Raw genomic sequence first — 25,672 nt, forward strand, 5'->3', positions numbered from 1 at the left:
AAAAGCATGAGACAAGGAGGTGAGAGAACAGATATGTACGCAGGGGACTTCTCAGTGCCAAGGAAGAAGTGGCTTTTCAGGCATAGCTGATATTGGAGGGGATAGAGGGCAGGAAAGCAGGCTCCCAAGCAGAACTTGGATGGAAGTGTCATCATGCTTTCCACAGGCACAGTGTCGATTCACTTCTGGTGGTACAACAGTCCCCACTTCATCCTGATCAGATGGGTAGAGGTTGCAAAGGGCTAGTTGGAAGCAGCATCTGTGCTATCCAATAAAGCTGTATCTGGCCCAGGTACTAGTGGGACCAAAGTCCCTCGTGCACTCTTATTTCAGCACCGTAAGAAACAAAGAACTACACAATACACATAGTGGAAAGGAAGTCAAGGCTTAAAATTCAAGGTCAGTTCTAGGAAAGAAAAATGAACATGGTTTATGGTGATCCAAAGTGAAAATCCTGGAGGTTGCCTCCTGAAATTGTAGAGTTTACCCATTTAGGGTGTTCAGTGACACCAATGCTCACAAAAACGTCTGGGGCAAAGCTATATAACTAATAACAGGCTGCACCCTGAGAGACAGACTCTCATTTTATGCCTGAGAGCTGGTGGTTCATTATATTTAACTCCAGTTAAGATTAAGTTATAAACTCTTTATGGCAAGGCTCATATTTATGTAGCAGTGAGCTGGAGCAGAAGGTCACATTCTTCTGTAGCTGGTGGGTCATATCTCTCCGTGCAACATTTCAATGAGACCTATGTAAACAGGTAACGGTCATTATAAGCAGTGATATCACTTCTGCTTGTTTCACATGCTGCTGAGAGCAAAGAAAGGGCGAAAACCCTGTAATAAAAGGCACAATTTGAAAAATGTAGGTATTTTGAATTACTCTGATCAAAGGGGAGCTTGACTACGGAGTCATATAAACATTTGCTCTTTCTTGCTTTGATAACAGCACCAATGATACATATTGGAATCACAGCACTTCTGCATACTCACTGCTGGCTCCTGATGAGTCCTTAGTGTGAGTGCAGAAGAGACTGCTGACAAAACCTAACTTTCTTTTACCAAGAAGAGAAGGAGCTTCTCAGTTTGGGCCCACAGCTTGCCTCCTGTTCAGGAGCAGCTTTGCAGGGCAGGGGCTCAGCCACCTTCAGAAGCATTTTGCTTGGTCCTTGGACACCAGAAGTATGTATCTTTTTAAGCTCCTTTTGAGTAAAAATGGTATAAAGTGTTTCCTATCCAGAACCTAGTCAGCACCAAAGCTATGAGGACTAGCAGTGCAGGAGAAGGCAGATCACGGGATGATCAAACCACCCATGAGAAGCCCAAATTGCATGCAGAAATAGGCAACCTTCCGTCAGATATACCCTGAAGCAGTGTTTCCTCCCAGCGTGATCTGCTTTCTGAGCTCGCACAAAGGTACTGAGAGGCAAACAGGAGGCGTGGGTAGAGCATACAACAGCGTCTCACAAAACGCTCACAACACAACGCCTGCAGCTGTAACTGGCGGGACCTGGGCTGGAGGAGGTGTATCACCTCACAGTTCACCTCCTGGACAGTACATGCTAAATCCCACSGGCACACATCATCTGAGCATAACTCACACTTTTCCTAATTCATACAAATGAAATGATTTCAGGGATCCTTCTTTATTATCTGCGTATCATCARCTAGGAAACTATAATTAATTTTATCTATCTTCCCTCCCTTGTGAACTGTAACTACGTTGCACAACACCTGACAAGACTGAAATGAGAGTCAATAGCGTAACCTGCTTTTTTTTTGCATTTACCAAACTCCCAGAGATTTCAGAAGAGAACAGGAGATTGGAAGTTCTAGCTGACATTTCGACTCTGCCACAAGGCACCCTGGACCAGACTCTGAGCTCAGCTCTACCAATGTAAATCTGCTCTTCTATTAAAAGCAAAAAATAAATTACTGCAGACATCTGTTTTGGGCAGGGAGTTTGTTCACTGTGTTTCAGCCTAAAGGGAACAGAACTGTGGGTCTTGGAACATGGTGATTTATTAAAGAAACACAAGGCCCTTAAACGATAATGGCACTAGTGATTCCTGCTGTAATACATGAAAGACTTTATTAACTCACAGCTGCCTTTGCAGCCAAGACACAAGATTTAGAGGAGGYGAATTTACTGCTCAGTAGTAAAATATCAACCTGGTTTATAACTAGGGTTTCTGCTTTATAACTATGAATTCTCTATTAAGTGTGGTGGGAATAAAAACTCTAACTAGTTTTAAGATGGAGCTTGATAAGTTTATGGAGGGGATTATGTGATGCAACTACCGGATACAGAAAGGGGCTGGAGGAGGCGCCTGGCAGGTCTGTGAGCAATAGAAACTGAGAGTTTCAATCTGAATGCAGAGTGCTTGACTTCTTTCTTAAAGCAGAAGGCCCACGAACAAGCTACTGGAATACTAAATAATCATATACTTCATTAGTGACAAAGCTCCAGAGTCACAGGATGCCTCCCTGGACTAGAGCATAAGCCGCTGTAGCCCAATCAGTGTGTTTACTTTCACTGGCATGGTAAAAATGTATGAAGGGAATAATTACCTTTCTTTTCCACGTTGCTAATTAATCCTTTGCTGAAACTGAACTCATGTACATTGTGCTATATATCTGTGATTACAACAGTAACGGGGATTCGTTTTAGAGTAGTCTCACCTGCTGTTAAAATAGTGCAGTCATTAAGCAATAGCTCACGTACATGTACTCAAAAATCTACCCTGACTTCTAACTTCTAAGCTTTTGTTGCTAAGAAACTCTCATTTTCAGAAATGTGACTGTAAAAGTGGCACTCTTCCTGTCCAAGTAAGTGTCCGAGACATGCCTGCACGCTACTCAGGAAAAGCTTTTTTGTACTATTACGTATGCATAAATCAGTATGAGCAGGAGCGAGTGAGCTTGATTTTAGTCTGCTTCATGAATCATCAACAGTGATACCTGCCAGGTTTCTATCTGCAGGATATTACCTTAACTATCAGTGATAAAATCAATGGACACCCTATTCGGATGGAACTTGGGAGTCCTCAATAATGTAAGCTATAAAAATTTTCATTTTATCATTGAAGAAAAATGAACACATAATCTGGCATCATTTGTTTTAAATACAGTTTTTATAAAAGAATAAATCTGAAGATAGATCTCCAACTTGTGGCTTTAAGCTCTCCTGTTTCTGCTGCACATACATGCTGTTAAATTAAGCCTTACCTGAGTGAAGTTCCTTCACCAGAGATGACATCGTGTTTGTAATTGAATCAGCTGCTACCAGCAGATCATTGCGGAGGTTCCTCCTTGCACCTGGGAGGAAAGCGGACACAGGAGCAGTAGGTACAGCAAATGCTGCATTACCCCTTCCCAACCTGCTTGCACCATGACACTCAGCCACACATCCCTCACCAATCTCAATATATTGTTAACTTCCCTTGGGAACGAGGATGATAGCAGCAGTCTTAAAACCTCCGCCTGCCCAACAGTCTCTCAGACACCACAGCTGCAAGGCAAGACCCCTCCAAAACCAGCCGGGCTGAGTGAAGAATTTGGAGCAGATCTGCTCAACTGCCGGCCTGTTTGGCTGACTAGCCAGCACACTGCTCTCCTCCTCGACAAGGACTGCACGCATCTCGAGACAGGCAGCATCTCAAGGAGYTCAGGTGTTGACAGGAGGCGTGGGATGCTGTCCGTGGCGCACGCTCTTCTGTTCGTCCAAAGTCATGACAACGCTGGCTTCTTCTGCAACAGGCATTGCTGAGGTTGGAGAGGAATAAAARATATCTGAATCCCAGTCCTCTGGAGGACTCTCCTCTTGCATCGCTGGAGGGAGTAAYGCTCCTGCTCGACGTGCCACGCAGCGAGGGGGAACGGGGCCTTGCTGCCACCTGTGACACGGACCTACCTCGTTGCAGCGCTCGTGCTCTGCGGGCCTCTGCTAGGGCGACCTGCTCCCACACAGGCAACTCGGACATCYGCCACGGCTGCGTGAAGGTGATGGGGCACAGCAAGTGCCGCGAACTTGCAAAGGAAACGTGAAGCTGGCTACTGCCCTAGAAGAGAAGAGCAAGGCCAGCGGGAGCCGCTGCCCTTCTGGGATGAGTCTCACTGCCTCTTGCTGACCCTGAGACGGTAACGATTTGTTATTAACCATCTATTCTGACTCGGCCGTGCTGCTCCCGCCGTCAGAGCGAGCGGCACTCTGATGGCAGAGCCTCCTGTTGATCTCAGTCCAATTTGGTCGCACTGCAGCGACCGCAGATGTCACGGACGTGACTTCTTGCTCTTACCCCCCTCCCCAGCACCTTTCYGTGCTGCGCAGTGCTGCTAGTTACGGCTTTATTGGGAGGCTTTGATGGCATCAGCTCATGCTTTCTGCCCCAGCAGGCRGTCGCCAGTGGCAGTTTCTCAGCTCGTGGAGCGATGGCACGGAGCTGAGGCTTTGCCGCGAGCACATCCCTGTAACGTTTCATTGGCCATTCCCCACATCTTAACTCCTCACAGAAAATGGCTTCGGGCCGTCTGTTATCCGACATATGCACCAGATGTCCAAATCAGCGTAGCCTCCAGGAGTGCTGCTTTGATGCTGAGTATCCGACACGGCTCTCAGACCTCCAAGTTTAGGATCCTGTCCTGTCATTTACTCCAGCAAGGGCAGGAAGACAACACATGTGGAATTAACGGAGACATTTGATGTGACATTCTGCAGCTGTACCAAACTGCAGTAATGACAACTGTACATTACACGTTCACGTTTGTTTGAAGTTGGATGCCKCTTTCATTCCAGACATGCTGCTTTAATCTCCCAAATGCTGTGCTGGCTCTTACTCTCCTCTGCGCAACTTTGTCATTAGTTGTGGTGGTGTGCGACCGCCTGCTGCTACATTTTGCCTATGGATTTTAGCGTTTTTTAGCACTGTCAGCACGGGCTGCTGAGCTCACATGCTTTGCAGCGAGGTTTCCTTTTCCTCCAGGTCGTGCCGCCCGCACCCAGCGGCAGTGCTGGGACAGTAAGGTATAGGGCGATCCACAAACACTGTGCGATTTACRGGAGAAAAACGCAGTCTGAGGGCCAACAGGTCTGGGACCCTTGGCTCAGGGGAAGCCTCCACATCTCAAAAACACCAGTGGAGACTGCAAGGAGACGCGTTTATCCAACATCCTCCACACTGCCACTGCATGCAAAGGTAAAGCAGGGCCACCACCGCTTGGTKGTACTTTCGGTAGTGAGAGGCTGTAACGTTCCCGCCTGTGCCTCCTGCGAATCCAGGCAAAAACGTTAACGAGCCTGTCTGGCCATCTATGTGCAGAGGCCTCTGGAAGCCCTCCTGGCTGGTGGTAGCAAATGATTTTATTAGGTGAAAACATAGAGATTTTTATCCTGTTTCCTATATTGTTCATGAGTCTTGAAYATGCCCGATTTTGCATGATTAATATGAAATCGCAGTAATTATGCAGATTGCCTCTCTGGAAGGCTCATTTCAGGAAACTTATTATGAAGTCTGCTGACCATTTTTCTTGCAAGATTTTTTTCTAGATGTAGAGAGAAATAAGATCTCACTGCGGTTATCACAAGATGAACATTCACCTTTTGTCTGCAGAGGTGGATTGTATTTGCATCTCAGGAATCCTGAGRGACTGTTTTCTTCTCTATCAAGACGAAAAACAGCAGTATTAATTTTCTTATTAGATGGTGACCTCTGTATTTGAATACTTCACGAGGAATACCATGAGAGAATTCTTCCAATATTGCATTACTGTGTTCTCCCTGTGGTCAAGTGGAAGATCAAGAAATCACCTATGGAGGAATCTTATCTTAAGGCCATATATTCAGTATCACTGAGATTCAGTACTTGGAAAGTTTCCATCTCTAGATCTGTTTAGTTTCCATCTGACCATGACAGGGAAACTCCTAGAAGACTTGTGGTCTGGGAGGAAAGACAAGATGTCGGCTCCTATTAATAAAAGAAGCTGATATTCCTACCCATTAGTAGGTCACCTCAACAAGCAGAAGTGGAACAGAGCTGAGATCTTCACTCTTCTTTCCTCTTCCCTCCCACTGTGACATTTTGTAAGAATCTAGTAGATGTGTGTAGGTCAGCAAACATAATTTAAATATTTTTATTAAAAAGTATAAAACAAATGCCACTTTTTTTGCAATAATTTTGTACCGCAGGCATTGCCTATAGGTTTTTTGCCTCTGCAGAGCCATCACGACTAGCAACACCAAGCTGTTGTGATGTGGGTGCCCCACAAGTCCTTAGCCCAGCCCTGAAGAGTTTTATAAAACACCTGATACATGACAACATATATCTGAGATGCTGTCAGATCTTAAAACCTAGAAAAAGCAGGTTTCCACTTCAGGCAATACTGACAGGTCCCAATGGAATTCGTATCCTCAAGAACCAGTCATTCTGGTAAAAGGTATCACRGAATCCTTGATTATTACATGAACTCCTACAAGAGCCAGGGGTCTGAGGAAGGCAATTCTGACTAAAAACCATTCAGAGAGAACACTGTTTTGTCATGGCTTTTGCCTGTGTTTCTTGAAGAGAAAAGCAGATGAATAGAGAGCAAATTTTGGTGCCAAAACAATATTGTAAAATAAAAAAATCAAGCACGTCAGTTAACGTACTACTATAATCATGTGTTCATTACTCCTAGTTGCAGGAAGGAGATCTTTTCATCTCTTTGTACTTTCCTCATTAAAAAAAGGAAAGGGGAAAAGGATGAACGAGATAGAGCAGATTTTCTCAGTAACTTGCAGGACTCATTGCACTGCTGTTCCACTTTATGTAGCCTGCAAAAAAGAAAGTCAATCTGCAAAGGGGGAAGGAAAGGCAGCTGCCAAAGAAATCAGTTGAGAGCTCTCGGCTGTACCATCAAACTCGCTGCAGAGATGAAGAGGAGGCGACTGGACCACCCACAGCAACAGATGGAGTGCTGTGCCTCTGGTATTTGGCATCTTGCCTCTCTGGAAATGCCTGCTTCTGCTGTCGTTTCTGGAAGTGTTTAGAGGGATGAGGAGCTTGTTCCTACCGATGGGATTGGAAAAAGACATATCCTACTCACAGAGGGGCTGTAGATACAGCGTTTTCAGACTGGACTTTCTTTGTCAACTCACCTGCTCACTGCCTGAAATTTTGGAGAACAAGTAATAGAGCCTTTAATTGTGCTGAGGGCATGCAGTCCTCACTGTAACCTTCTAGACTCAAATACTAATTAAAAGTATTCCTTGCTACTTCCTGCTCCTCTGCTACATTTTGTAGTCTCTTCCGTACCTTCTTCTGGCAGCAGTTCATTTTCCAATCAGCAGCTGATAAATGCACATTGTTTTTTAAAATGTGTTTGCCTTCCAGATGTATCATCAGTTCCATGAAGTTTATTTTCATAGTTTCTTTGTTTTAAGAAAACCATTCATCTGACAAAGGTATCTGACATGATCTTCCCTGCTCAGCAAGTAACAGGCTCCCGAGATAACACTACCTGCAGTTTTGCGATAGCAGTGCACTAGGGAAATAATGGATTTTCTGCCTTTCCTTCCTTTATTGTTGGTAAGTGAAATAAAAAATATGAGTGGATGTCCTCAAGAAATGTAGCACTGGAAGGTCTATTGGAAAATAACCACAACTGAGGACTTCAGTTAACAACCAGGCCCTGCTATAGCATTAAAAGTCCAAAGAGTTACAGGCAGATGTTGCTACTCAGAAAGGTAAAATTAAAGAAATTTGCTACATGCATCCCCCGGTGGCTATACACCCCTAAGACGAGACTGCACTGGAGTGTCTTGTGCTCCAGCAATTCAGACACAACCTCTGTGATTGTCAGCAGCACCCAGGGAGGTCATCTCCTGGAGACGCTTCCCTCAGAGCTCTCCACACCAGGCTGCTTCTGGAGTACTAAAGATTTAGAGCTCTACACCAAAATGGGCAAAAGAGAGGAAAAGAGTGCATAAAACGTGAGTGACACCACTCCTGAGAAAAAAAGAATATGGGCATGCATTCTTACTGAGAATGACTTCTTTCAGTATGAACACAGTTGAAGTAGGTAGGAGTGAAGAATAACTCATTTCCACCTCCCTTTGTAGTGAAATGGCTCCCTGAAGGTAAAAAACTCTTATTTGCCAAGTCTCCTGACATCAGCCTGACAGCCAAGTCCTTGCTTGCCTTCTTCTAACATTCCTGGAGAATCAAGCCTCCATTCTTCCTCCTCTTCAGTATTTGAGGATGAGGTCGTGGCCCGTATTGGGTTGAACAAGTTTCCATTTCCTCTGGTTGTCTTCAAAATTTGAAGCACTTTTTGAGTCACAAATGGCTTGACATGTACAAGTTAGCTTTTTCAAAAGAGGTGCCTGTAAATTTTTTTTTAAAAAAAGAAGCAGCAGCTAAGAATAAACTCACACTACCTACAGAAGTTGCGGACTCAAAATATGCATGTCAACTGCTGCCCTGATTTTCTCCAAAGCGCTGTAAGCCGTACTATACMGAAATGGACAGCTTACCCCAGCAAAATGCACTCCACCTGCGCCCAGCCGCATGGACTTCACCAAAGAAACAGAGGACAAAGTGTACAGAGCGGAACATGGCTAAAACTACCTGATTATCCAGCACCGACTATGTCTATTTACAGAGCAGTTGGCAACAATAAGAGTAGGCAAAAAAGGGGGGTTTGTTTTGTTTTGGCTTTTTTTTTGTTCTTTCCTCAAATGTAAAGGGGAGTAATATATAGAAAGAAATAACAAGAAGTTCTGATCCCCAGCCAAGAGCGAGGGAAGGTCAGTAAGGGAAAATGGGTGTCCATGCTTTTACATGCCCTTGGTGTTGAAGGCATAGCAGCATCAGCCGGCAGACACCGCACAGAGGGGGGGTCCAACCGGACCCCTCGGCTGCTGCGTCCTCTGAGAGCATCCTGGCACAGCAAAGGGCCTCCAGCGAGGCTGCGTCGCTGCTTGCTCCGTTTCCTTACATTTTCTCTTCTGTTTCCTCATTGTGGCTTTCCCCTCTCCTCTTCTCTGCCCCACTCCTCATGTTTGGTRCTCCTTCCTTCTTCTCCTCACAGGGTTGCTGCACGTCTGCGTGTCGGAGGGAGCTTGGCAGTTCACAGGTGTGTACACYAGCTAAGTGCTCCATCCAGTATAATCATCTTCACTGATCTGCACTGCAAAATTTCAACCTTCTTTCCCCTCATAACCAGCAGACAGACTGTTAGCTGAATATTCTGGACAACAGTGCTACTTGCTTCTCTACTTTTAGTAACTGAACTGCCTTTTTGCTTAATCTTTGGGTCACATTCTGGTAAGAGGTCTCTAATTTTCCTCTTGCAGTTCATTGCACAGTGATGCAAAGTTCAACTACGTGACTTGTAAATACAATCAGTTTTTAACGTGTAACTGTTACATTACTTGCAGGAATAACTTTGTGAGATGGGAAGATCCCCTCCCTGGAGGGAAGACCACGATCACAGAAATAATTCCATTAAGTTGTAAAGATTGAAAATACACCCMCCAATCCATTTGGTCTATCTAGAATGCAGGAAGGTGCTTCATTAATTATCGTACCCAAATTTGCGAGCTACATTGGTGTCACACGTAAGAATGGCAGTGCTAGCACCAGCTGTATCCTGCTTCGCACGATACTCACCTTGTGTGAACGCTTCCTGCACATCTCCCCCGACACCTGCGAGCGAGTCCTGAGGGACGTGCGTTGGGGTAGAGCCGGCTGAGGTGGATCTGACAGGCATGGGCATCGGGCGGCTCGCTCCGTGGGTGGGTGACGAGTGTGCAGAGCCTGCTGCTTGAGCCTGGATGGGAGATATGAGACACAGTTTCCAAAWTTTTAACTTCGTATTTTTTGGGTCAACATCTAAAAATAATTCTGTTAAAAAACACTCAAGGAAAGACACTTTACCAAAACATTCACAATCTGAGTAATGTGAGTGCAYGATCAGTAGACGTTAAGCTACTCCTCCCGCACGGGCGAGAAAGCAGAGGTGGCAGCACGCAGGACTGAGCGGATCACGAGTCAGGCCAAAGCCCGCGCAGGTTGGGCTGCGTGCCTTACTCACAACTGTTTCCGCGGGGGCTGCAATGTCTGGGAGCTGAGCTACGGCCTCTAAACCTGTGGCTGCTGTGTCGCTGGTCAAACATCAAGTTACAAAAATAAAGAAACATATAGAGTCATCTTCACAGCTGTGCACTCTGAAAAGATGCCATCAACTACTCTGTACCCAGCTACCTTTCCTCGGGCAACAACACRCGAAGCCCCAGAGCTCTGAGGTGGCATGGAGACGGTGAAGATGCCTCCTCCTGCCACGCCACGACAGGCCAAGAGCAGCTTTCAGAGCGCCTCGGGAGCAGCTCTGCAACACGGGCAGCAGCGGCTCCCCATCCGAAGCCTCGGCACTCCCGTACGTCCTCCGCCGCTCCTGGGCGGCAAGAGCGAAAGCAGAGAGGCGTTTATCAAGCAGTGCATCTCTCCAGGTACTTCCCAGCACTTTCAGAGACCTCAGCTTCTCACTTCCCTCTTCCTGCCAGTAACTGTGGAGATCCGGGCAGCCCAGCCCAGGAGGGGCAGGATCCCGCTGCGACCCAGCGGGGCCGCGGCRCTGTGCTGTGCTGTGCTGGGAGGCCGTTCCCCGCCGCGCCATCGCTCCCCAAGAGCGAGATGTCAGTCCTCCACGGAGGCAAAGCCATTACTCATAAGTGCTTTGAACGTACAGAGTCTCATTTTATTGCTAGCGATCTTGTTCTTGTCCGCAGTGATTTGTATCTTTCCACAATCTCTAAATCTTATTGCTCAACTCCAAACTCATTACAAATCAGTTTTGTCTTGCTTTGCTAGTGTTGATTTATGATCTGCAACTGTATTTATATTTAAATGCTGCCTGTGTGCTGACATTGATCACAGGAAAGCTGCTCATAAATAATTACATATTAAGGCTGATCTCACCGGGCAAACCAGCAGTATTCTCATCCGCTCCACTGGGATGGTGGTTTCTGGTGGGCTTCTAGGTCCTGACAGGTCCTAGAAGCAGAACTGCAGCCAGCCTGAAACTGGTGAGCCTCAAGCACAGGGGGTTTCGGCAGCCTGTATCTGCTCTGCGTTTCCTACGACACTTTTCTTGTTTCACGGGCACATTGCACACAGCAGGAGCATGCCGAAACGGGTGCCCGGCTGTGCATGGCTGCACAACCCGGACGTCGGCACCACCATGAGAGGAGAGCATCAAAAACCAAGCTCGTGGGGCAAAACCACTGCACCTCTACAAAATGGACAGCAAGGAGAGGACAGTGGGAGAGAAGGCACAGGCGGTGTCACCTGGGAGTGCAGATTTCAGCCACGCTCACATCACGCACTACCCTGTTGCTATGTCCAACTTTCCGTGGAGACGCCCAAGAAACAAGATGTTGCTCACGACCAAGCAAGGCCAGTGACATCTGCCATCTACTTAGTGTCTCCCTGCCAAYGTAACTGATATTAAATGTAACATGTAAATCTGCTCATGTGGAAAATCGTCCTTTTGAGACCATGTTAATAATGCAGGGATTTAAAGACCTAAGCAAAACATTCTTGCAACACTGGCACTTTCAGGGGAGAAGGGAAAATTGTTATCTTTCAAATCATAATATCTGTAAATAAAAAAATGCACACGCAACACCAGCACCTTCATTCCCTGCACCAGAAAGTAAAATAAATCTATAAAAAAAGACCTGGAAATGCACAGTAACAGGCAGGAAYGTTTGGACGTGCATTTGGCCATGGAGAAAGAGGCCATGTCCACTGCTTGGAGGTGCCAGTTTAGCCTGGAGCCGGTCCGGCAGACCCAGGGCTTGCCGTGAGCAGCGAGGGACGGATCTCCAGGCTGCAGCCTTTGCACAGGCCCAGGGCTTGGATCTGCAGGAAACTGCTCATTCCCTCTTTTCCTCCCAAACTAAGTGTCAATCTTGGCAGCCATTTAGATGAGGAAAAAAGCCCATGCATAAATTAAGAATTAAAAACAGAACTTAAACAACTATTAATAGCCACATCAAAGGTAGAGGTAGAGGCCAATTAGTTGGAACRTTCATTTCCCTGTAAGAACACCAGTGAAGGATGTAGGAAGTATTTCATGTTTTGAAATTTGTTTCCCAGCTCACACCTTTCCTTTATGGGACCTCAGTACACACTACCGTTAATCGCTTGAGACCTATTTATAGTGGCAGGCATGAGCAGGATTAAAAATGAAAAGCCTACTACAGATTTTTTTATTTAGAAATGCAAGAGTTCAATTAATAGCATAAGACTTCATTACTGACCTTTCCCTCCCCAAAAGATACTTGCCTAAGCCACGGATGGCCAAATTACAGTCTGCAAGGCAAATTCAACCCATTTCACACAGTTTTCCACTTACGGTCCATGGCATTTGTTGCAAATGTGCCCTCTCCTTGGATCAGAAGGAGACCTTGAACCCAAGAAACTTCTATTTTGGTGGGCTGCAATCTCGTAGCAAAAGTCCAGAGAGCAGAACTAGACAAGTTTTACCTACATTAAGACTTGAGCCCTGGGGAAGGCAAATCCCTTATTTAATGTCATTCATCTTTGAGACCTCTGGCTGTACAAGGTGCCCAGCACTTGGGACTGAGCTGGCTTTTAATCGCTGAGCACACAGACGAGTCATGCCTATCTGCACACCGCAACCACTACAGCCAAGGGCTGAGACTGTTCCTCATCTGGCATTCCTCACAGTGACAGAGCACCAGAAACCTTAGCAATGCTGAGAAGGGCTTCCAAATGCACATACACACAACATATCTCAGAGGAGACCAGCTTCAAGGTGGCCCATGAATGTTTGCTGGACATGTGAATGGAGCTCGTGGAGCAGGTCTGCAAGTTCAAGACTGCTGCTGTTCTCTGAGCTCTCCTGGACCAGTGTGGCTGCAGCCGCCTTTGCACACTTACAGCTGCGTCTTGCAAGGTGAGTGGCTGGGCTGAAAGCTCCCACCTCGCAGAGGTCTCAGACATGACCAGGTGAAGGGACTTCCCAAAAGTCTCATTCAGTGAAGGGACGAGTAGAGTGCACACCTACCATCCAGCTGAYACAAAAGGCAGCTTCACTCTGGAAGTTTGTGGCTTATGGAAAAAGAAGGTGGGCTACCTCCTTGATCGATGTTGGAATGAAATTCAGACACTATTCCAGCAGAAAATTATTAAGTCCTGAGAGTGATCTTATTAAGAAAAAAACAAGTATAGGAAGTATTCTAAAAGCTATACATTTCTTCACTCCTTCTGACTAACACTTTTAGTGTTAAAAAATCCGTTTGTATTGAAAGATGGAGAACACAGATCCATCAAGGATGGGAGAATTCATATCCCCCAAACACAAAACGCTGATATAGTCAGGAAGAGAAAAACAAACCCCAAAGCCCATCTCTTGTGGTTGCATCTCATCAAACTAACAAATGAGAGAGATACTTTGGGATCTAGAAGTTAATCCAGAATCACAAGTAGCAAGGACTGAAACTGGATACCATCTCTCAGCACTGCAGGCTGAAAACCTGGCTCAGCCGGCCCATAGCTAAGGAGTCGCTAGCACTGAATAGTGCTCCCGGCTGGGGATGAGCAGGTGAGCTTTAACTTCAGAAACATTTAACATCCGTGCAGTGAGGTGCAGGTAGGCAAGAGTCAGGGCACAAAAAACGCCTGAGCTTATTATTGAAGAAGAGGTAGTGTGGAACGGACTTCCTAGCCAAGGAGAGAAGCATTTCTCATTACTGACCTACAAGACCAGTGAAAAGGTGGCCCATGGCAAACACTGACATTTGTCCAAGTACAAGAAGACCTAAATATTTTGCATTACCAAGGCATCTACCAAATGACAGGTGGGAAAGGAAATGATCTGAGCTATTCCTGCATGTGCATTGCATGTGTAATTTTGCAGGAACTGCTACAGGACCCTCCAAGTTTATGTTTGTAGGAGGAAAGAAATAATCCACTCTCATGCGTCTCTTCATGCATCGAATACATGAGGAAAAGTGGCAATCATCAGTGCAGAATTAAACACAGAATTTGCGCTGACACCATGGATTAAATGAACAGAAGCTTTGAGAAGGAAAGGAAGAAAGACCGAGTCCAGGCAAATTTGTAATGATGCACTCACAAAAAAGGCAATAAACATTGATTCAATCTCAGCAACAATCTCAGGGGGTTTKGGGGTGTTCATAGCTGCACACATTTGAGCAGCGCTTCATGACTATACTCTGCAGGCACTGCTGAAGCAAAACGTACGGTTGTTTTCAGTGCCAGGATGTACTCCCAGCRAGAGCATACACAAAAACAAGTACTTGAAGGAGAGGGAAAGTGTGTTTTTCAGGCTCAGAGCTGACATGTAGTTCTCTAGTTCCTGGTAATATCTGTTTTCCTCTAATTCCAGAGAAAATAAAATAAAATAAATCTATTTTACCTATTGATCTCTCTACTGTTATACTTTATATAGTGGGTGCACTCTCAAATAGGCCTGAGTGTCTTCTCTACGCACCGAACGATTGAAAGAGGTCCTGTGGAAAAAATGACGCACGTGGAGAAACGATGCGTGACCTTCTGACAGTAATTAGGATGCATACGTAGGGCAAAAAGAAATAAGAGCGCACGAGGTGCCTTCAACGTGGCGCTTCCTAGCTGCTGGCACTACGGATGTCACCGGCCGGTGGCCCTCAGCCTCGGGCTCTCGGGCAGCACGCTGCTCACGGGAGCCCACGACGAGGCCTGCAGCCCCGAGAAACACCCAAGATTAGAGCGGAGGAGGACGCGGGGCGCCCCGGGAAGACCCCGGGACACTCGTAACGACTGATGAGTCTCACGACCTTCCTCCTCCAAAGACTGAGGGCACGGAGAGCACGAGGAGAGATGGGGCAAGGTCATAAACACCGGCGTCAAGGCTGCCCCTGGGGATTTTGACGCTGCTAAAGCGGGTGCGTGTCGGGGCTTTGGGTTCAGTTCCTCTGCTCCCCAGCGCGGGCAGGTGCGTTTTCAAGTCTGCTCGACAAGGAGACGGGGCTGGGGAGCGGCAGGCCGGGGTCCGCTCGCTCTCGGGGCTCGCTGCTGCCCACCTCGCCGCGAGACGCCTTTGAGCAGGCGTGCAAAGCCGGATCCGAGTTCGCTGGCCTGTGAGGAGACGCCTGGGCTCTATAAAAGTCCTGGGGACGGACGTGTTACACGTTCTTCCTGAAAACTGCACCAAGGAGCATATAGATGATGGATTTCAACTTAGGAAAACAACGAAGAAAACCTCTGACCCAGCTCCTGAAATGTTTGGGAGCTGACTTAGATTTATTGGYACAAGCTTATCAAGTCTTATATACAATCGTTCTGAGGTTTAATTTAACAAAACCGTAATATTTCCTGAAAAACCTTGAAGAGAGAAAGCTCTGGCCCTTGTGTCAAAGACGGTTAAATAGAGGTACAGGAAGAAGTGACTGTAATAGCTTTTAATAGATATACAAAATACTTTCTCACCACCACTTCCCTTGTCCCAACAGTTTAACTGCTGTCAAATGTTCTACAATCACCATGACAGAGAAGAGTTTTAAAGGAGAACACGATCACCGAATCACTGAAAAAATTAGGTGGGAAGGGACCTCAGGAGGGGCCTAGTCCAAAAGCCTCCTCAAAGCAAGGCCAACTTCAAAGCCAGAGAAGGTTGCTCAGCATGTTCAGCTGATGTTTGAAAATCCACCAAAATGGAGATTCTACCCTCTCRCTGGGCAACCTGCTCCAGATTTTAACCACTCTCACAGGAAGGAGTTTCTTTCTTACACGCACTCTGAATTTCCCCCATTGCACTTTGTGAACATTGCCCCTCGCTGTGTCTCAGCACAGACTCTGGCTCTGTTTTCTCCTCAGTCAAGCTTCAAGTGATGGAAGACTATACAGTTCAGTCCTCCCTTTACCTCCTCTTGTGGCTAAAAACCCGAGCTCACATGTCACATCTGGGAAGTTTTATAGAYGCTGGACATTAAGATGATTTTTTTTTTCATTGGGAGGGTACTGGAATGCTGGAACAGGCCACCGGAGAGGTGAAGGATCTCCACCCTTGAGGTTTTCAACGCTTGCCTAGAGGAAGCCAGAATTGACTTGATCTAGTGCTGGCAAGAGTCCTGTTCAAGGGGAAAGTTGGACTAAAGACCCCCAGAAGGCCCTACTACCCAACATTTCTGTAATTTTATGATCCTATAGATGCTTACTGAGAAACTAAAAATTTTGTTTTGCAAGTAATATACATTTAAGGTAATACTTTTTCTACATTTCTATGGATGAAGATAAAAGGGATAGTGTATACACATAAGAATAAAGATCTAACATTACTTAGATAAGTGATTTAGATAAGTAAACATCTCATCGTGCCCCAAATAAATTTATTCCAGAAAATATGGCAGAAACAGAGCAAAAGTGAGAATATGAACACATGGCCTACAATTCTCTTTTTTTGTTCTGCATCTTTTCTGTAGGGAATAAAGCAAGTCAGACTATGTCAAATGGCATCCAAGAAAAAGCACAGATCTTCATTAGAAAGGGAAATGGGAATGGGTTTTTCATCTGCATATCATACAAATTCAATTTCTAATTCAGATTTACCCTGCTTCCTCTGCCTTTTATTTAAGAATCATGAAATGGCTCTCGAGTCTGGCTTGCTCACGTCAAGTATCATGGGGCTAAAGCTGGAGGGCTTTTATAATATTCACCATAAGTAATTGGAGCTCTTTTTCATGCTGCAGTGGCTTTCTTTAAAACAAAAGCCCTCTCTTTTCTCCCAGGTGCTTTCCCCATGCGGAGGGCTGAGAGAGGCCCGCGGCACTCGGCGCTCCAGGATTCACGGCACGCTTGGCTCGCTCCGCTGCCTTCCCCGTCTCATTCAACCTCTCTGGCCCTGGGTAGCCCCACTTCTGCAAACAGCATTGACACAGTCGTGCTTGCCTCTGCACGGTAACCACTGCTAAGCTTGTCCCACGTGACGCGACCACAAAGCGTTACAGAGCAGGAAAGGAAAGCAAAACTTTGCTTTCTGCATATGTCACCAAAAAGCCGGCAAGCAGGAAATCAAGTTAGTCTTTATATGGATGTATAGGTCATCAGTCTAGCCTACATCATCTGTGTTTAAAATTTCACACATATATACAACCCGACAGCTAGAGCGCCCTTGCATTCCTTTGCTCAGTCTGGGTCTGAGCCAAGGCAATAAATAGAATCGAAGAGTCTGAAAACAACTAGCTGAGATGCTCTTTGCACAGAGGTTAATTTTGTTTAGAAGAGTCTTGTAATATTGAGGGAATTTATGAGCACTGAAGAGTGCCAATATTTCACCAAACAGAACAATTTGGATAAGTACCAGCAGGTTAGCCAGGCAGCAAACCTCTGCAGAACAACCCACCAACCAACCGCGGAACAGCTAAGTTGCTAACTTAGAAGGAATCAGTGACAGAAACAGAGCAGATGTTGGACAACATGGTTTTGCTGAAAACAGGCCTTGCCAAATAAGATTTGATTTCCTTCCTGGAGGAGATTATGAAATTTATTGACAAGGGTAATTACAGAGAAATAATATCCTTTATAAGGCATTTGATYTGGTAATGTGCGACAGCCTCAGGAAAAAGTTAGCACTAGACAACACTGAGAAAGCACCCACTGCATAGATTAAGATATTTGACATATGTGAAAAAGGTAAAAAGGTATCGCAGGTCTGACGGGAGCCATTCACCAGCTCAGGCAGTTCTGCGGGGAACAGTTTCAGGGCACGTATTCAATATTTCTGTAAACACCTGAGAATGAAGCATAAAATAGCACAAACTTCTGGAAGACATGCAAAAAGATTGTGAGAAAGGCAACCCACATCTGTGGCTGCTGCAGGGCTGCGATGAGCCCCTGAAGCGAGGCGGTGGGCGCCGTGGCAAAGCCAGCTATGCCTGCACATGCAGCCTCTCCCCAGCCCAAAGCCACATCCTTTGGGGTCCCTCCTGGGCTGGCAAGAGATAGGAGCCTGCGCTGGGCKGGGAAAGTATCAGGCTAATGTGCTGTTTGGCTGCACACCCTGGCCAGACGGGCAAGCTGGTGGTGATGGGCAATACCTGTCCCTCTGAGAACCAACATAGACCTGCAGGACAAGCAAGTTCCCTTCCAGGATGTCTAGTTTGGTGGCACAACTAATGGACACAAGGAGGTAGTGAACAGGAGCAGAAAAGTCATTTGTGCTGTATGATGCCTGAAGAGTTYCTCTGGCCTCAGTCTCCGTGAATCAGCAGTCCTATGCACCCAACATTGCAGTTCCCATTGACCCAGGTGTGACCTGGGTCTGGTCTTCAAATAACCACCCCCAACAACCATGTGTATGTGTCTGCTCCTCTGGTCTGACCACTTGCTTGCATGAGTTCCCCCCAYCCCTACTGTGATAGGGTCTATCACAGTACTAACATAGGGAAAAACTGAAAAAATTTGCAACCATTACCACTGAGCTAACAAAAATAAACTCTGTTTATGGCAACTTCAGGTACTTTTTTTCTGTAGTCAAGAATGATGAAAACTATTGTTTATAAAGGTGAAGTGCTGAGAAAGGACAACATTTGCTGACAAGGGCCTCTTTGGCCTGAAATGAACAGAATCATAGAAAAATATAGTTGGAAGAAATCATCTAATTCATCCCTTTACTCCACAGCTGGTCCAGCTCTTCATAATCCCTTCTTGACACATGTTTATCCAACACRCTCTTAAAAACCTCTTCATTAAGATTTTCCTAAAGTTTAAATGAAATTCCTAAATGAAATTTGCAGCAATTGAAGCCTGCTGCACGACCCAGCCCTGGTGGATACACACAACATGTATTCCGTTTCTCTTTCCAGTTATCTTTTATATATCTGAAGGCTTCCAAAACCCACTCTCATAGAATCATAGCAGCACAGAATGGTTGAGGTTGGAAGGGACCTCTGGAGATCATCTGGTCCAACCCCCCTGCTCAAGCAGGGTCACCTACAGCACGTTAGACAGGGTTGCATCCAGGCAGGCCTTGAAGATCTCCAGAGAAGSAGACTCCACAACCTCTCTGGGCAACCTCTTCGAAGGCTCTGTCACCCTCACAGGAAAGAAGTGTTTCCTCATATTCAGGTGGAACTTCCTGTGTTTCAGTTTGTGCCCGTTGCCTCGTGTCCTGTCACCTGTCACCACTGAAAAGAGGATGGGGCCAGACTCCCCTTAAGAGTACTTGTAGACATTGATACGAACCCCTCTCCATCTTCTCTTCTCCAGGCTGGACAGGCCCAGCTCTYGCAGCMTTTCCTMCTAGGAGAGATGCTCCAGTCCTCTGATCATCTTTGTAGCCCTATGCTGGACTCTCTCCAGTAGCTCCATGTCTCTCTTAAAAGACAAGTCTTTCAGTCCTCTCTTCTTTAGAGTAAACAACCCTGGTCCTTCAGCTGTGTCTGACAAATCTGAGGCTTAGAAAACATGACCTTTCTCATTGAGCCTCTCTCGACTTTCTCCACCTTTTTGGAAGTCCAGTGCCCAGCACTGGACACCCTACCCAGGCCAGGCCACGGGGGAGGCCRGTGGAGCAGAGGGCTCTGTTTGTGYGTCTTTGTGAGAGAGCCCCAACCTAACATGTGCCTTTTTTTAATACCACAACAACACTGGCTCGCGGTTGTTTTCTGATCCAGCACAGCCCCCCAGCGCCTCTCTGCAGAATGGCTATCCTTCCAGTTGCTTTACATTTCATATTTGTTTCCTTGATTTTCCTAAATAAATATGTGCAAAAAGTTGTACTGCTGTGGAAAAGTCAACCAAAAAGTCTTTTTTTTTTTTTTTTTTAGCCTTCCAGATACTGTTGCACTTTGCACTTTCTGAGGATAATTACGAACTCTCACCCCATTCTCCAAAGCCCTGGCAATCCCCTTCCACTTGATGGCATAAGCTAATCCAAGTCCGAATAGTAATTAATTCAGGACAGAAAAAATGAACTATAGAGTTCACGTCATACATCTTTATATTTTCACAGGAAGCCCTTGGCAACTATCTTGGAGAACTTTTTTCTAACCAAAATTTATAACTGCTTTACATTAGATTCATCTAGTCCACTCCTTGCTTTACAGAGAGGAAGTAAGAGTTTGCCATAGAGTGGACCTGCACAAATATAAATGAGAAATACAGACGCTATGCTTAAAGTTAGCTGCTTTCCTTCAGTACAATTTTATTTTAATTGCTTTAACCCACCAGGAAAGAGCTCGGTGCACGGCTCTCTGACTCGACAGCAGCACGGGGATGGGGTGGGCTAAAACGCCGTGCAGGACTCGCAGGAGCAGCGTCGCGTCCCAGCGGCATGACTACAGTCTCTGGGCTACGATTCCCCCTTACTGCATCCTACCAACATTGGGTCTGTACCCAATGACAGTCTGTACCGCCATTTACGGTTTTCCTTCTCACTAGGACTTTTAAAATTATTTATGTTAACCAGAAACGTAGACACCCGCTTGCTTTCAGTGCTACCAGTGAAACTATTGCTGCCTTTGCTTGAAGAATTTCAACTAGATGGAAGCGTGTGCTAAAAACACCTCACGCTCCCACTTGCAAATATTCTTTTAAGAAAATAGCTAAAACAGAAGATAAGGTGAGTAAACTCAGAGCCCCCACCAATAAGCCTTGTTAACCTTATAGTTGTAGGAAAATTAAATCCGATCGTCCCCTGTGGACAGGAGCCAGTGCTGTTCGTCCAAGCGGGCCTTACGCTTCCCGTCTGCCTTTCACGCCTTACAGCAAAACCTACAGGCACAGTCACRTACAGGAATACATAAAAAGCGCATTGCTTGAGTAGCTAATAACCTTTCCGGGGCGTTACTGAAATCCCCCAGCTAAAACCCGAAGCARGGCTGTGATCACGGCAACGCCGGGCGAGAGGCACGCGGGCCGTGCCCGCTCCACGCCGAGCGCCTGGACGGCGGCCAGGCGGCAGGCGGCTCGCGCGGAGAGTCACCTTCACTCCGCCGCGGCGCGCTCGCACCCAGCGCGCTCCGGCCTCGCGGCTCGCGCGCTGCGCGGGAAATCCGCGGGAGCAGCGCGCCGGCCCCCGCAGCGCAGGGTCCTGCCCAAGGGGCTTGGGCAGATACGTGTCCGTAGAGGTACGTACCCAAAAAACACACGGATGACCATGAAGAGGTGCGTTACAAATACAACGGCGCACCTCCGGAGCAGCGCCGCGCCGGGMCGCGTCCGTCGAGCACTGAAAGCAAGCGAGTGTCTACGTTTCTGGTTAACATAAATAATTTTAAAAGTCCTAGTGAGAAGGAAAACYGTAAATGGTTCGGCCGGGCTGTGCCGGGGCCCTTCCGGCAGGGCCTCTCGCGGGGCTCCGCTACCTGCGTTCGACCGTTCCCTCCAGCAGGACCAGCCCCTCCCCAAGCCCCGCTCCGTTTGCTCTCCCACTTGCAGCGGTTCCCGGGGCTCTTACGGCTTCAATTCCCACGCGATGCCCTGGCGGACTTGTGTTACACAAGACCAAAAGCAAGYGTTAGCTTTCAAAATTATCTGCGCTTTGTTTTCAGGCTTCTCAGCGGGCACTTTCATCCCTCCAGCCCGGCAGCGAGCTGGTGCCATCGAGCAGCTGGCTGCCGGCGCCGGAGGAGGTCTCCGAGCCCCCTGGCCCTCGCCCCCAGCGTCGGCCACGGAGCCATGGGGCGTCCGAACGCGTCGCGGGGGCGGCTCACCACCACCTTCTCCGGCTGGCCCCCGGGAAGCTTCGGCAGCCTGGGTGTGGGACGAGTCCTCCGCGGAGCCGGCTGCCGGGAGCAGGTCTCGCGGAGCCCGGYTGCATGCTGACACCTCGGGCAGCAGGTCACCTCCTTCCAGGTTTCCCTTGTCCCGTGTGGCCACCCACGGGAGGGTGGCAGGGACCAGCCCCACCGCTCCCAGGCGCCGTCTCGGCGGCAGGCAGCAGGGAGGGTGCAGGCAGGACACAAGGCTGGAGACTGAAACCACCACCGCTATCACAGCACATCCGAACACAAAACTCGTCTCCTTGTCATCTCACTTCCCAGGAGCAGCTTCTTCCTCCCTCCAAACAAACGAACCTGCTCTGCCAGCAGCWGAAGGAAAGACAAGTTCTGGTTTTGATATTTCTACGGCAGGGCGCAGCAACCATTCCCCCGGAAGCCAGCCAGATACCTAGGCAAATAAAGAGCACATGGAGCAAGTACCGGAACTAACGGGTCTCTGATCAGATCCAGCTTTTAAATTCACGTATTAATTCAGTATATAAACAAGTTTACACACGAACTTCGAAGCRGGCAAGGACCTGTGACTTTGCAAGGAAGTTGGGCGCAGACCACAGTTCTCTCTGAACACAYGATGGATGTCGGCGACAAAGAAGTGGCTCTGGGATGAGCCACCCTCCCTTTTCACAGACCAGGAGGAAGTTCTAACGCTTGCAACTTTTGGCGGCCATTTTAGACAAAAAGATACTTACCTAGAAGCACAAACCTGAACACGGCACAACACCTGAAGAATAAAGACTATTCGGCTGGCCTGATACGGTAACTATTGCCAAGGACAGGACAAGGGGAAGGGTGAGAACGGCAAGCGTGAGAAATCGAAAAGATGGYCTGTCAATTTTTGACCAAGAGACAGAAGTGTGAAATCTTCGAGTCAGAAGACAAAGCCACTGCATGACGCTCCGCAACCGAGAGCTACCAGGGAAGCTGCCCGAGCAGAACGCAATCACAGGGCAGGGGAGACACACCTGATACCTGCAACATTTGCCAGTACAGGTCAGCAAGGCAAAGAGCTGCAGCTTGCAATTATATCCCTCCTTAAAAGCAGGAAGAAAATGGGTTCTGCTGAAAGGCCACCTACAGCCTGGAGGATACAAGTGGAATTCCTCAAGGAGTCATCTTCTTTAATATTCTAATTACGCGCACGAAAATAACTGCACTCTAATGAAACTTCCTGATGACATAAAGGTTAGGATGAATCATTAATACAGAGGAAGATCAAAATATTATACACGAAGAACTGGATGAACTTGAAGACTAGAACAATAGAAAAGGCATGAAACATAGTAGTACAAAATAGAAGGTTATAATCTTAATAGGCAAGAATTTCTAATTTCTGCCATAAGGTGGGAGCCAATCAGTCAAAGTCAAYAGAAGAGAAGACCTGGGCATACTACATGACCGCAGTATAAATACTCATTTCCAGGAYAGTGTAGTTATCTAGGCAGCCCCAGGATACACTGCCAAGATATCACCATCAATATTCTCTTATCTCTATTCTACCATATAAAATGCAGATGAGACACTTGGCGCAATACTATGGACAATTCTGGTTATTCATGTTTCAGAATGACGAATTCAAAATGAAGAAGGAGGGAGAGACAAAAGCTCTATGACTTCCATCTTAGCAAAAGTGACTTTTAATCAGAAGTTAAAATATTACTGCTACCGAAGGATAATAGTGTTTAGAAAATCAAGATATATWATATATTTTGTACCCAAAGAAGAAGCAAAAGAATTAGAAATCTTGGATAACAGGAGAGCAGAGACAACTGCTAGTACGGACACAGTGTTCAAAGAGAATCTGCATGCTTGGAATGCAAAAATCTAACTTTTTAGCATTTAGGAGAGTTAAGCACATCTTTTTTTAATGCTTTTTCTTTAGATATATTGTTAACTCAAAACTCCAGGATCTTGAATGCATAGGGATCATGCAAAGCACAGAAGAGAAGTTGTTTGGCTTTGGAGGATTTAAATTTGAGATGGGTCTGCAAGAGTTCCATTAGGAACTCCGTTAGTATTTACAAAGGTTAAAGATGACAATTTTCTTCTACAAAGAGCACCATATCCAACACAGAGTAACTATTCTAGACTTCACCAAGGTGAACAATGATGAAATAACTGATGCTGTGGAAACTGGTAGTTGTTCTGGGATCAGATTTTTATGACTTGATTACAGCACAGTAATATAAGAGTATTTCACACTATGCTCTGAAGAAACTTATTTTTAAAGGCAGCAAGTTGGATAACTTGAACTAGGAGTCCCTAAAGAGTTGCCTGAAGAGTTTTTTTTGACTTACGGATATCTCTTCTTAATAAATCCTAAAGTAATGGGAAATTCTGCATATTAACATTTCTCCCAGGTAATATTAAAAATGAAAAGCACAGTGACTGGGTAACTAAACTATTTAGTCTAATATTAAAACTAGGCAAAATAATAGAAAACTTGACAGATTATATTAATAAAAAATAAAGGAATAAAACTGATGATAATGACCAGGACCTTTTAGGGGGCTACTGTGGCAAAGAGAGGTGGAGGCGATAAGAAAATAGAGTGCTGATGGCAATGGTATCGGAATAGCTGAGCAAAATATTTCTGGAGACTACCTTGTAAAACAGAGATTGAGAAGGCGGCACTCAAAGAACCCCCACAAAAAAAACAGAGGCATTATTTAAAGAAAAGTGACTGATAATGACAGACTCAAAGACCTCTTCCTGCTTAGCTTATCCAAAAGAAAATTAACAGATGGTTTTTCTAAATAAGTAGGTATAGAATCCCAGAACTGTTGAGGGGGAAAGGCACCTCTGGAGATCATCTAGTCTGAGGCCCCTGCTCAAGCAGGGTCACCTGCAGCAGGTTGCCCAGGACCCTGTCCAGAGAGCTTTTAAATATCTCAAAATATGTACATTCACAGGATGAAAACACTAGATGTTCAGGGAATTCAGGGATGTTCAATCTAATAAAGAAAGGTAGAATCAAAACCAGCTGGAAGCTGAAGCCAGGTACACACAACCTGGAATTGAGACAACACATTTTTCAACAACATATGGATGCACTGGGATAATTTACAATGCAAATTAAGATTCTTTGTTTCATCAAGTTTTCACACTAATACTAGTGCCATTTCTGGCTAAACAAATTAACACAAAATGGTATTTTATTGTTTTCAATCTGGAGTAACTCAGTGAAGTGCAGTGTCCTATGATATAAAGGATGTCAGACCAGATCATCTAGTGGTCATTTACCTTAAGACTTCAGGACTCCATGGAGACTAGTTTCTATGATGGACATTCAGACTCTTAGGCCAAAGATTAAACTGAAATAAGGGAGGCTAAAAGTCTCCRTGCCAATTTGACAAGGAAGCCAAGGGATAAGTGAATGAACATTTCCCATAAGAATATTTTTGTGTAATACAGCCAGAAAGCTAAAGGTATTTTGGACGGAAATGTGAGGGCCTTGAGAGCAAGGCAACATCTGCCACCTCCCCAAGAGTTTGGCTGCAGGTGCTCAAGGCCAATTCTGACATGGTATGGTCACATAACATAGGATGAGACTGCTGGGACTGTGGGCTGAGCCCGTGGACCACCCTGATCCACCGTGGTGGGGTGATGAGGTGCCTAAATGCCTCCTGGCTCACCTGCTCCTTATGGGCCACCTGCAGGGGTCAATGCAGGTGGTTACTCATTGTGGTGCACGTAGGCTTGGAAATGTGGGAGCTTAACACATGGGCAGATGTGACATATTGTATGTCACATACTGTCATCTAGAAAATGGCACACCATCTCAACCTTGGAAACTCAGATGTAATACACAAATATAAAGAGCACTGTGAAATTGGTATGCAACATAATTTTAACATTTCTAAATATCTGAGGAGCTTTGCTATG

General features: G+C 46.2%; 1 protein-coding gene across 4 annotated transcripts in view; it reads right to left on the bottom strand.

Annotated features, from left to right (window-relative positions):
• DTNB (dystrobrevin beta) overlaps positions 1-25,672 on the bottom strand; it is a 217,076-nt gene that overhangs the window by 7,705 nt on the left and 183,699 nt on the right. For all 4 annotated transcript variants that reach the window (XM_085311723.1, XM_085311722.1, XM_085311721.1 and 1 more), the window contains 2 exons: positions 9,648-9,807; positions 3,229-3,318 (listed from right to left, as the gene is read on the bottom strand). In XM_085311723.1, the coding sequence (XP_085167849.1) occupies positions 3,229-3,318; positions 9,648-9,807 (250 nt within the window). The remainder of the gene's footprint in view (positions 1-3,228; positions 3,319-9,647; positions 9,808-25,672) is intronic.

The sequence above is a fragment of the Rhea americana genome, unplaced genomic scaffold (genome assembly GCF_003343005.1).
Source record: "Rhea americana isolate MKP2758 unplaced genomic scaffold, rheAme1 scaffold_348, whole genome shotgun sequence".
Lineage (NCBI taxonomy): Eukaryota > Metazoa > Chordata > Aves > Rheiformes > Rheidae > Rhea > Rhea americana.